This window comes from Odontesthes bonariensis, chromosome 24, assembly GCF_027942865.1.
Source record: "Odontesthes bonariensis isolate fOdoBon6 chromosome 24, fOdoBon6.hap1, whole genome shotgun sequence".
In the NCBI taxonomy this organism is placed as follows: domain Eukaryota; kingdom Metazoa; phylum Chordata; class Actinopteri; order Atheriniformes; family Atherinopsidae; genus Odontesthes; species Odontesthes bonariensis.
The window spans coordinates 28,221,493-28,234,702 of record NC_134529.1 but is presented as its reverse complement, the minus strand read 5'-3'; the positions used below and the strand labels follow the sequence as shown (position 1 = coordinate 28,234,702).

Here is a 13,210-nt window from a genome sequence, read left to right as displayed (position 1 = left end):
CCAACTAGAACAGACCACCGCAAAGAAGAGTGTAACTCACTGAGCCAAGAAAATGATTGCTGTGACAACTGTCGGCACATAAAATGTAATGTAAAAAAATATTACACATGAATGTAAATAATGTGTGTAAATAAAAATATAATGTAAATAAATAAAAAGCTTGTTGCATATCTGCAAGGTTAAAATCTGAAAGAAAAAAGTAATTGCACAAAATGAAAGAATAAAGAAAAAAAATTGTGAACACAAAATGTTTGTCACTCAAAACTTTAGTGTGCTCAGAGCAGCAGTCGTGCAGGACAGAGTGCAGAGGAAACAGCATCAGTACAGCAATGGTAGCAGGTGTGTTGCAGGAGCAGTTATAGCAGTTGATACTATTGTAGTCACAGGGATAGTTATAGCAGAGAGGCATTGTGGAGCAGAAGTGTTGGCAACAGCTCCAAGCTAAGTTCCCCCATTTAAACTGAAAAATAGAACTATGTGCAAGGCTGGACTGCTCAGCACATCTAAATGTCGTTGTACTCAATCCAGACAGCCACACACTTAAAATGAGTCTCGCAAAGAGCCAGAGATAATTGGTGTGCATAAGGCTGGTGTCAGAAGGTTGCAGGTACACCCTTCTCCCTCTGAGAGGCTTTCCGAGTAGCTTTGTCATCAGGGAGAGTAATCGCCTGCCAGTAACACTGGAAGTGTTTGAATGCATTGAAATGAATCGTCATTCATTATTTACATATTGCACTTTTCCACGCCAGCTTTGCTGTTTGCTCAGGAGCTGAAATTTCGATCACGAGGTGTCAACATTTAGAGTGGGGCCAGTGAATATTCATCAGCTTAAGAGGGCAGCTGAGTGTTGGCGGAGGAGTGCGTGTGCAACTAAATGATGTCTTGCCTTAATGGTGTGTGCGGTCCACTCGTGGACATGTTCCTCTCCAAACAGCTCCGTCCCAGGTCAGCGAGGTCATCAAGGAAAAAGTGCAGCAGCGCAGCGTCCAGCTCTCCTGGCAACAACCCCAGCAACCCAATGGCGTCATCACGGAGTATGAGATCAAATACTATGAAAAAGTGAGTCAGAGTAGATCTGTGCAACACTTTCTGGAGCTCCTCCCCCTTCACGTCTCAGCTTCACATCCACTTTTGTCAACTGCTAATTTTCTGTATTCTGTCTGCTTGCTATTGTTAGTTACGGAGCCCCTAAAGGGATATGGAGGGATTTTTTTTTTTGCAAATCTCGCAAAAAGTATTTTTCCCACGTCAGTGAACCGGAAGTAAAACAGACACAGCGATTTCAGATGTCTCTCACTTATGTCAAAGCCATGTCTACGTGCAAGAATGGATTTGATGTTTTTATATGTTAGGCCAATACTAAAATAGAAATCAATAAACTTCTCCCACGGATGATGGGTAGGCTCCTCCATCGCTGTGTCTGTTTTACTTCTGGTTCACTGACGTGGGAAAAAAAAAAAACCCTCCATATCCCTTTAGGGGCTCCGTAGTTAGTGGAATTCACAAGGTTCTGCAAGTACCTTTTTTGTCTGATAATTGAAATAATGAATGAGATGCTCATACCATTTGAATCAGGCTGTAGTCCTCCTCAACCACCCACATGCACATGTTAGCACATGTTAGCGCATACACAGTCCTAGGCTGCTGCACTGCCAGAATTAGCAATCTGTTGCTCTCCCTTCCCCTTCCACATGGATCATACCACTGCTTCCCCGTGTTTCCAGTCTGAACACATCAGCTTTTTACCGCCAGGTTTAATGCAGCGAATTTAACCCGGCAAACCAACGGCGTGGTAGCAGCGCTCTGATGTCGGCCCTACTGGCCACAAGTCAGTCTCCTGTGTCACGTACTGGGACTGCACCCTGACCAACTGTGACCCCTGACAGACCCTGGAATTCCATTTGAGCTTTTCCAGAGCTGAACATGTAGAGAGCAACAGTAAAGTACATAATGCATGCAGCTGATGTATCCAAATGCATTTCCTGATTGAGCAGATATGTTCAGATGTATTTATTTGATCTGTGGCAGAGGATGATTACAGTTGGGTTTCCTCTGTAAACATAGCTATTTACAGTATTATCACTTGTTTAGTGCTTTCATCCCTGTGATTGATAGCCGCAGTATTAAAAGCAAAGACTTTTATAATCATGACTTACTGCAGTTAGATGTACCTATTTTAACCAAAAAGGTTTACTCCTCCATGCGCAGGAGCAGAAGGACCGGATCTACTCCACAGTGAGGTCCAAATCCACTTCTGCCACGGTGAACAACCTGAAGCCGAGCACAGCCTACGTGTTCCAGATCAGGGCGTTTACAGCAGCAGGATACGGCACCTACGGCCCCAGGCTGGAGATAACTACCAAGGAGGAGGCCACAGGTAGGGCCTGTCCATGATTTTTTCATCAGTTTTTACCACATCAGTGTAAAACTTTCCTGTTAGTTTTACTTTCTATTCTGATTCTGACGCTTTGCAGTTTTAAAGACTTGCTTTGTAGAACTCAAACTTAAACTGCGTTCACCTCAGCTGGAAACATTTCCCAGCACATTGTTCTTAAGCTGCTTCTCATTTCGACACAACTTTGCATTTATATGGCTCTGTTCTCATCAGGCTGGTCAAATAGCATCAGATTTTCAAATGATGCAATCTGGTGCAGTGTACATCTGACTTGTATTTTCACTTGCAGTCCAATATATACATATGAGATTTATAAAGTGCAACAGAAAACAACAGAGCAAAGAAAGAGACTATTTCTAAAAGCTAAAATTAAAATGGATGAAATCAGGTTTGGTCACAGCTTTAGGATCATTCATGTGGTTTAGATTGACAGGGAAACACGTGTCTCTTCAATTAAAAATCATCTGGACATATTCTCAGTCCACCCGTCTACTTCACTGATGTTGTGGCAGTTCAGTCTCAGTATAAACTGACTGAAAATAATTTAGCCCATTAGCCTAATTCTGCAAGAATGAAAGGTACATTTAAATGACAGCTGATGGAGGTCAGGTGTTACATCAGCACATCAGTCTGGAACTTCACATTTCTAACTCAACTATATATGCAAAAGCTGTTAATGTTTCCCTCTGCTGCGGTAATTGTCCAGGGAAATTATTTGCTTTGAAGCAAATGAAACACAAATTGCTTTGACTTTATGCTGACAACATGCTATGGGAAAAATCACTAAGCACAAGGACAAGCTACTGTAGTGTCATGAGGATAAAGCGATTTAAATCTCATCAGTTACATTAGCTCTGCCCTGAGTCTCACAGTGTGTTATTGAAGTTTGGTGAGGGACGATTGTGCAAAATGCCCATGCCGAGAATCCCAATTTCTCACGTTTATTCTATACATGAGCATATACTGGGTTAGCCCCTCAGCCCCCTTATAAAGAATTGTATATTGAGTCCCGACTGTTACCAGCCTATGGTGAAATAAATATATATCACATTTATGTACAGATTATAGTTTTAATTTACCTTTGTCATTGTTTATATAATCATATGCAGAAATTTTAAGTATTTTGTTCCCGGACTTCTGACATGGAGTCATTAAGGGGGATTAGAGTAACAATTTCCTTTTCTTTCCCACCCCTTGGGGGCGCCACAGCACGATTCTGAGCAAAATTTTGAAGTCACCATTGGATTCCTTGACCAAGAAAACATAGGATTGGCATGTTAAATTGAGTTTTTAGGTTGTTTAGAGGCTAAGGTAGCTGAAATTCTGTATTTTATGGCCCCCGTTTTGAAATTCCAAAATGGCCGCCATACAGGTGTCTGTTCAAGTGACAACATTGGTTTTTGGAATCCCCAAGGTCTGCAGAATCCAAAAATTTATAGGTCAAAAAATCCCCAAAAAATTCCAACAAAAGTACATTTGAAAGTACAGTGAACCTGACTAATAGGCATTTCAAATCTCGATATGAACTTTTAAATTTTCGAAAACAAAAGTAATCTTATTGGGCTATTTACCATTTATATCCCAACAAGAGTAGTTGGTAGATTATCTGGATTCGTAAATGCAAAGGAGCATTTCCAAAGAGCAGCCAGAAGTCTTCTCTGATCCTGCCACAGCATTTTTCACAAACTGCCAGCTAAAACAATAAAAAAAATGACACTTTTTAATGACTTCAGATAATAAAAATATGTAAAACAAACTTTGTTAGAAGGTTGCACCAGAAATTATGTTTAATTCATTTAAGAGTTTAACCTAACTTAAGTCACCTATATATGTACGTCTCTTCTGTTTAGACCTCCCATGCACACCTCATTTCCAGGGTTTCTGCATAAAAGGGCACATAATTACTCATACCACATGCAGAGTGTCCTGTAACAAGGTTACAAGCAGTCGCAGTCTAGTCAAAGTGTCCTTGGCCAGCACAGAGCGCCACCAGCCTCCTCTGCGACAGCCTCAAGAAGGAAACCTGCAGATGGATAATGTGATAGTCAAGTGCTCCTTCTTCTGCCTAAAACACATGATTGGTGGAATAAAGCTCAACTCGGTGACAACTAATAGAATACGAGCGTTTATTCAGCCTCTTACTTTTTTTAGCACTATTTATACAACGCAGATACACTTGATTTGAAATGCATGGATATTCCCCCCGTACACCGCGTGCGTTTACTGTGCACCAAGCTGTGGCAAACTGTTCTTCAGAGCAATCAGTAGATAGATAGATAGATAGATAGATAGATAGATAGATAGATAGATAGATAGATAGATAGATAGATAGATAGATACTTTATTCATCCCAATTTGGGAAATTATTGTGTTGCAGCAGCGTACAGTAAAAATATATGTAAACAATTAAAGTAAAAACAAGCAAATAGAATAAAATAAAATGAAAATAGTGAATAAACATTAGCTATATACAAATCTACAGTATGAAGAGTTTTTTTTGTTTTTTTTTTATTGTTTTAGGAGAGACTTCAAGCCTATTGAGCTTGAAGTCCTTTTCCAGCCAGAGGGGAGGTGTTGTAGATGGTGATGCAGTTTATCGGTGCAAACCGTCTGAGTGCAGCGAGAGCTCTGAGAGGAGAAACGATTCAGCCTGAATGTGTCTTTGTTTGAGATGAAGGACATCGTGGCTGTCGTGTGGGACTATTAAGCCCACTTTCTGAAACAGTAGAGCCGCGTGTATGAGGACAGCTCAAAAATAGAAGCGCCCCTCCCCCACTCTTTGAAAGGGAGGCAGGTGGAGGTGGGGGGGAAGTTATCAAACTCCGTGCCGCTCATTGGGACTTAATTACTTTGTGTCCTGCAGATTGTAGCTTCTGATGTTGATAAGTTCACACTGAGTGTTTCTTTCTCCGTGTTTCTCCGTGTGTCTCTTTCATCAGCTGCGATTGTCTCCAGCGAGCAGAACCCCGTCATCATCATAGCGGTGGTGGCCGTGGCGGGGACCATCATCCTGGTGTTCATGGTGTTTGGCTTCATCATCGGGAGAAGGTACGCTCTCGCGGGCCCCATTGACTCTCCGCTCCTGTGAGTCTGCGCTTGTCAATTAGCCTTTCTGTCACTCACAGGCCTCCGTGTCTGTGGAGTTGTCACACACGTGCACCCATCATCTTGTGGCATGCTGTGCTAATGGCTTGTGATACACCATTTTGTTCCCCCCACATCACGAGCCCCCCGACAACATTTTTGAAGCTATTTTTGCAGAAGCATTATGAAACAAGTATTCCACAGCGAGAAAGCTTGGATGCTGCATTCCTGTGTGTGAGATCAAGAGGGCAGAATGAAGTATGGTGCTGATTTTTTCCCCATAAACACCAAACACTCAGTCCCTTGTCATTACCACCATCGGCTCTCACGCTTCCTGCCTGCTGAACTCGCTTGTCATGAGGAATTCATCACGATGGCAGTGTTTTCAGTAAATCCAGAATTATTGCTTATTTAGCTTTAACGTCATATAAATAAATTGGACTCATGTGTTGCCCACAAATAACTCACTGACTCTATGGTGTGTTACGATTTCTGTTGGCATCGTGCCAATTATTCAGATTAAATTATTGCACATTTCCCTAAATAAAATAATGTGCAGTGTGTGAAGAGATTCTTTGTAACCTTAGATCATTCTAGGTTTTCTAATTGAACTTAGATTGCATTGCGCTGCATGAAAAGTCACGTTGAACTCAGTAATTTACTGTAAAGCTTGTGCGTTTGGCTTTCTTATGCAAAGTGTGAGACGCTTTATGCTCCTTTATCCATAACATTTATGCAAACCTGTGAAAAACATTTTCTCATTGATATATTTGGTGTCAGATTGTCCCATCAACATGGTTCTTAAAAAGAACAGGTACATTTTTAGTTTTCACCCAAACCTGTCTGAAACATTCCAACGACCGCAGCGTGTCATCCGAGGGCATTTCTGAGTTTCACACTCCAGTTGTAGTCTGACCAAACATTTGAACTCATCGTCCACTTTTTCATTCTCACTTTGAAATACTTTAGAATTGTAAGAAATACAAAGATTAAAGACACATTACTAGGGATGGGAATTGATAAGATTTTTACGATTCCAATTCCATTTTCGATTCTGCTTAACGATTCGGTTCTTTATCGGTTCCCTTATCGATTCTCATTTGGAGAAAAAGGACAACAAACCGGTCGATTAGCATCAACTTTGTTTAGTTTAGAAGTAACACGAGTCATGACCTTACAAACCCAACAACGGTGAGGTCCACATTGGTCTATCATGGCCTGGGTAATTTAACTCTTCCCTGCTCTGGTGAAAGGAGAAGCTGGAGGTAGAGGTGAACTGGGGGTAGTACCACCAGCCTCTGGCTCTGAGCCAGTCAGGCTCTGTCTCTCATGATTTCATCTAAATGTAATGCCTGAGAAGGCATTCATTTAACCTTAAAGTGATACTCCGGAGTAGATTCAACCTGGGGTCATTTGAACCGTGACATCCAGCCAAGTAGCCCACCCACAGTTTTTTCGATATTGGCTGAACATCAGCTGAGTTACTTAGTTATCCCGAATAGCTTCGTACAAGGGTTAATGGATCCTGGTCCGTATCTCCAAAATTACCACACTAAAATCACATGCCATGACACCAAACTTCTACAGTAGTACAAATATGGTCTGTACTCACAAAGCGATGCATTTGGAAGTTTGAAAATAGTCCAGGAGTTAATTATTATCAACACAAGCCTGATAGCTTCTCTGCAGCTAAAGCTGCGTCGACGTCACTTCAGGGAGCTGGGAGCTTCAAAGTAAGATGAGGGTTGATCTACTACTGTAGACAACAAAGTATATGCTATATTCTACATGTTTTTTTATGAATTTTTATGTTGTAGAGTTGTGAAATTATTTTATCAATGGAGAAATTGAGCAGCCTTGCTTTGTTGTCTACAGTAGTAGATCAACCCTCATCTTACTTTGAAGCTCCCAGCTCCCTGAAGTGACGTCGACGCAGCTTTAGCTGCAGAGAAGCTATCAGGCTTGTGTTGATAATAATAAACTCCTGGACTATTTTCAAACTTCCAAATGCATCGTTTGGTGAGTACAGACCATATTTGTACTACTGTAGAAGTTTGGTGTCATGGCATGTGATTTTAGTGTGGTAATTTTGGAGATACGGACCAGGATCCATTAACCCTTGTACGAAGCTATTCGGGATAACTCAGTAACTCAGCTGATGTTCAGCCAATATCGGAAAAACTGCGGGTGGGCTACTTGGCTGGATATCACGGTTCAAATGACCCCAGGTTGAATCTACTCCGGAGTATCACTTTAACCGTTACTAACAGCAGGTTTTACAATGAGGCAAATGGCGCTAACATGATAGGCAGTGTTTGTTAGTTAGTTAGTTACCTGCAGTGTTAGCCGAGGAAATGCTAACGTTGCTAACGTTGCTGCTGCTGGGTTCAGATTCACCAACGTTAGTCCGGAGCAGATCGAAAACGCGACATTCATTCATAGTTATTGCATGTTGGTAGTATTTCCTCCTTTTGGTGAAATATTCACTTTGCAAGTTGCCCTGTTGTCGTCTTTTTTAGGGATGTGTAATCAAACTTTCAAGCGTTTGTACCGCTTGGGCGCCATGTTTACTGTTGGCTGCTGGCTGCACTGGACTCGCCACGCAACGTTGCGTGGTGACGTCATTCGCGCCCACTGGAATCGATAAGGGAATCGTTTGCAAAATCGCCAAACGATTCCAAGGAATTGAAACACTGGGAACCGGTTCTCGATTCCCATCCCTACACATTACACATGTATGGGAAAAGTAAAGACATATCCATCACTCATGACATCCCTCCCCTCCCTATACCATGGATTTTTTGCTTTTTTCAGTTTGTGCTAAAGACCGAAGAGAACAGTCACATTGAACAGTGTATGCATTTTTTGATTTGTGTGATGATACCAGAGCTGTTTTCCTAGCTCTAGGCTGTTGGCTTTTCAGCTCCTGCTGCTCAGCTGGGTTTCTCAAAGGATTTGTCTTTGCACTGCATTAAGTTGCTGCATTAAAATTCTTGCAATTTGGGGCATTTATATATCCGCAGCATAATCAGTTGATTCTGCCACTGTCTTTGTCTGTCCCCATGCAGGCACTGTGGGTACAGCAAAGCCGATCAGGAGGGAGACGAGGAGCTCTACTTCCAGTGTGAGTACCTGCATTCATCAGCACAAACACAAACACATGCATGTACGGTAAATACAGATGCAGAGACTGACAGAGACATCTCAGCTCAAAAGGGAAGGGAACATTCATTAGCACTCACTGGCATGACTGTAATCCTGCTTTGTTTGATTTGAGGCACCGTCAATATCTGTTAAAGGGAACTTGTGCTCCTTGGCTCGACTCTGTCTGTGCAAATGAAGAAGTTAAGACACGACAAAGCCATACGTGTGACAGCTGCCAGGGAGGGAGGCGAATGGTTGACCCAGGATATAAAGGGCATATCGTTCAAACATCATCTTTCAGTCAGTTTCTGTGAGAAGCAGTTTCCTGTCTGCACTCACTTTGCTGCTGTATCTGCTTCCATCAGTACTTTTTCCCTTCTTAACTGATGCAACACCCCTAATGATGCCCCTGGAGAAACAGTTGCACACAGTTTCCCCCAAACGGAGCCATAATGATCCACACTGTAGGCAACTGCTGATTTGGAAACAAAGGGTCAGGGGTGTCACAAAGCGCGTGGATAGAGCAGAGGCAGTGCCAGCGAGCCCAGGTTGGATTCTACTAAGTGCCTGACAGATGCACCTCAGTAGTTCACAGTCACACCTGCTGCAAAAAAAACAAAAAAAAAAAGGCAGAAAATACAAACAAGACCAGTGTGGGGCTAAGTGGAAGAATCTGGCATGCGGTATCGAATGAGAAGAGGCTGTCAGGGCAACAGAAGCTGGTGTGCAAGTCCAACATGTAGACCCAATTTGTCCACCATGTAAAAGCGAGGAAGTCCCGATAAAACATCTCCTATCAGATGCGCTGACATCGTGGATGGAAGAAGCAATTACAGGAGCAAGTGGAGGGAAATCTCAGCTGCCGACACCCTCTTGCCAGAGCACAATGAATTTGCTTTATTTACGCAGGTGGCTTGTCCAGAGTGCCTTTTCCATACAGACAACTGGAAGCGCCAGTGCTCTGCTGGGTAGCTTTGGCCCACTTTAAAAGTGTGTTATAACTGCACTATCTCATTAGATTTTGTGGTCGGTGGAGTTTTATTGTTATCAGTGTTCCCCATGAGTGGTTCGTTTTTATTAATTATGCATAATATTGTAATTTATGGTTAATTTGGTGCACTATGTAAAATCACAGCCTCATACCTTATCTCTGACCTTTCCTCATTGGGCAGCACACTCCCCACTCTCACCTCATGGATATTCAGAAACCGTCCCAAATCTCTTACTTAAGACATCAGTCTCACAAAAGAGTGTTGTACTGGTCTCACTCTACAAAACCTCATTTTATTTCATTAACAGAGACCAATTTAATATTCCCTTTTCAGAACATACAATTGTTCTGAAAACAATTGTTTTCCAGTCCATAGTAACATCTCCTTCCACATTCATATGGAAAATGATGATGGCGGCATCAGAAATACTGTTGAAATGTTTCAGAAGTCCTTTTTTTAAATACATTGTCTTAAGATATCTTTGTTTTTGTTTAATAATTCAAGTATAACATCTATGGAGCGTGAAGGACAACAACCTGGGCAAAAAGGGAGTCAGATTATCTGACATTTTAAAGTTTGAACTAATCCGCTCAAAATGTTCAGATATTCATTTAAGAAATGAAGGTTATTTCATAAACTCCATTTTAAGAATATTGTCAGTATATTAAAATCATCAGAATGGAGCTGTTACAACTCATTTATTCACACAGGTGAAAAAAAAACATATTTCTTAGATATAGGGCCTCAACTTGAACATCAGCTTAGCACACCCTGAGAGGCCTGAACAGAAGTGATCAAAGTTCTGCCTTATCAGGCAGTGACTCAATGATTTGGTATTCTTTTTTTTTTTTCAACAATCACGATAAGCTGTCATTATGTAGGGTCTTTGATGCTGGCAGAAGTAATCTCTTGAATTGTTCTGTGTTACAGTGTGCCTCTGACTAAACACACTCTGTTTGTTCAACACTGTTATGGGGATATCGCAGGAGCCGGCCCAGTTATTAGCAGCTATTAGAACTGCATAACTTGTGAAAATTTTAGAGGATTTTAATCCATCCATTCAATTTCTATACTCGCCTAATCTAATTCATTATAGCCTGTGTTTTAACAAGAAATGTCCTTCCTGAATACATCCACAAACACTTCCCTGCACTCGTAAAAGGATATCGATAGCATACTGTACAGACCAGAATGGCTGGTTAGACACATTATTTTTCTCAGAGGTGGTCTCAGCTGCCGGGAGGTGGAAGGTAACTGACAGCCTCATAAACAGCACCAAGCACAGGCGACTCAAATCTTTGCTTTTCTTTTTCTTTCTTTAGAATTTATCTAAATATTCTACATTTAATTTTTATTCTATATTTTATTTTTATTATATATGTACGTATATATATATATATATTATTTTTTTCTAAAATAATTGATCTATAATAAAAAGCCTTTTTGACACCGGCCGCTGTTTGTTCAGCATTTTCCTCTGAATCACTGCCCTTGTTCATCGTTTGCCTCTCATGTGCCTGCTGGTGCACAGTGTGGATACTTAATCATAACAGTAATCCTCTTACCTTTCTACAGTCAAATTTCCAGGCACCAAAACCTACATTGACCCTGAAACCTACGAGGACCCAAACAGGGCTGTCCATCAATTTGCCAAGGAGTTGGATGCCTCCTGCATTAAAATCGAACGAGTTATCGGAGCAGGTGAGCCCATCCTGTGCCGCTCAGCTCTTTCCGTTTAGTGACTACATGCTCTCATATATCATGCTGACAGCCAAATATTTACACTTTGAATAGGGACACGGTTTTTATGTAGCTTATATTGATAGAGCAATTGCAAAGAGGGGGAAAAGTTCATTGCAATTAATGTGTGGCCTGTGTCTGGTAGAAGCAGTCACAAAGATGCCAACAGCTGAAAAATTGCTGCCACATGGATTTTACAGAGGCAGTCAATGACAGGATCTATGCATCTCAAGCATGTCTTATTATAGGTCTAGGTTGTATTCCCCTGAGTATAACTAGATGTACTACCCCAATTTGTATGCAAGCACTGCACAGCTGCTTTGTCTCAAAATACACTAATAGATTTGTCATTGTGAAGTGCTTCACCTTTTTTTTTTTGTACCTTTTGGCCCTTTCACTCATGAATGGTTTCAACTCTCACAGGAGAATTCGGGGAGGTGTGCAGCGGTCGATTGAAGCTGCCTGGAAAGCGGGATGTGTCTGTCGCTATCAAGACGCTGAAAGTGGGCTACACAGAAAAGCAAAAGCGGGACTTCCTGTGCGAGGCGAGCATCATGGGACAGTTTGACCATCCCAATGTCGTTCATCTGGAGGGAGTCGTCACAAGAGGTAATGCAGTGATCAAAATGTTGAAACAATCCCACTTCAGTTTAGCTTTATTTATGTCGCATCAAATCTCAAGGCACTTCAAAGATGCAGTCCATGTTATGAGTGTGACAAAACTAGTGACATGTGGAATGCTATAATTTTGTTCTTGAATAAGATGTTTGGTACGCACTTGACCAAAAACCCTTCATTGTGTCTTTTGGGGCTGCTTCCAAATAATATTCAAATGTCAAAACGCTGAAAATCATGGTGTCGTTTAGCTATGATAACAGGGTGCAGGATAACTTTACGCCACTGGAAATCTCCCATCTTGTCCACTTTTAAGGAGTGGATAGAGGTTCTAAGCTCAATGGCAAGCTATGAGCGTGTCACCTATAGAGTGGCTGGGAGGGAAGATCTATTTAATGAAGTATGGGGCCCATTCTTAGCCCAACTGCTGGATATGTAAGGATGACACTACCTACCTCTGCACACACACACACATATATATATATATATATATATATATATATGTATTTTTTTTTAAGGTACAGGATATGTATGCTATTTAGATTTCCTAGGGTGTTGTGTTTTTGTTTTGTTTATCTAGGTTTTGTGTTGTAAGTCTGGCTTGATGTGTATGTTGTTGCTGGACTGTAGTTTTTTTTGTTTGTTTGTTTTATTTATGTTTGTAAAGGGGAAAAAAATGATTGGGCAGATACTGAAAAAGAATACATTGTTTGATATTCTTAACATATAACTGTAATAATGTAACAGTTAGTTTTTTGCATCTGTCTGAAAAAAAACATAAATTAAAAAAAAGAAATAAAAAAAAAAGATGCAGTCCAATTCAAGCCAATTAGAATACAATTTTGAGTAATACAATTATACTCCAATTCAATCAAACAGATTAAACTCCAAATTGGTCCAATTCATACAGTAAGAGAATAAACTTCTCTTCAATTCAATCTCCTACCTGAGAATGCACGAGGCGACTGTGGGAAGAAAAAACTTCCCGAGGAACGTGAACATTTAAACAGTCAGAGGGAGTTGATTCATTAATGCTAACATGATCCTCCTGCTGCAGCCAGGTTTCTGTAAGACAAAATATATCAATATGATGATCACAAATCAACTCATTCACTAACAGAGACTTCGAAAGGAGAGATCTGATATTCCGCAAACCACATTTAATAGTTTGATGTTTTTGTTCAGTTGAACTTTTTTTTTAATTCTATTGGAGCTTTTTGGGATTTGCTCGTCTTGTGTT

The 13,210-nt window shown here is 41.0% G+C and overlaps 1 protein-coding gene across 4 annotated transcripts in view; it reads left to right on the top strand.

Moving 5' to 3' along the window:
- Positions 1-13,210, top strand: part of epha7 (eph receptor A7) — a 147,504-nt gene that overhangs the window by 70,422 nt on the left and 63,872 nt on the right. Inside the window, exons 6-11 of one of the 4 annotated variants that reach the window (XM_075459699.1) lie at positions 935-1,059; positions 2,209-2,377; positions 5,335-5,443; positions 8,548-8,603; positions 11,203-11,316; positions 11,779-11,964. In XM_075459699.1, coding sequence (XP_075315814.1) covers positions 935-1,059; positions 2,209-2,377; positions 5,335-5,443; positions 8,548-8,603; positions 11,203-11,316; positions 11,779-11,964 — 759 coding nt within the window. Of the gene's footprint in view, positions 1-934; positions 1,060-2,208; positions 2,378-5,334; positions 5,480-8,547; positions 8,604-11,190; positions 11,317-11,778; positions 11,965-13,210 lie in introns of all 4 variants that reach the window. The other 3 variants (XM_075459698.1, XM_075459697.1, XM_075459696.1) reach the window with 3 other exon arrangements.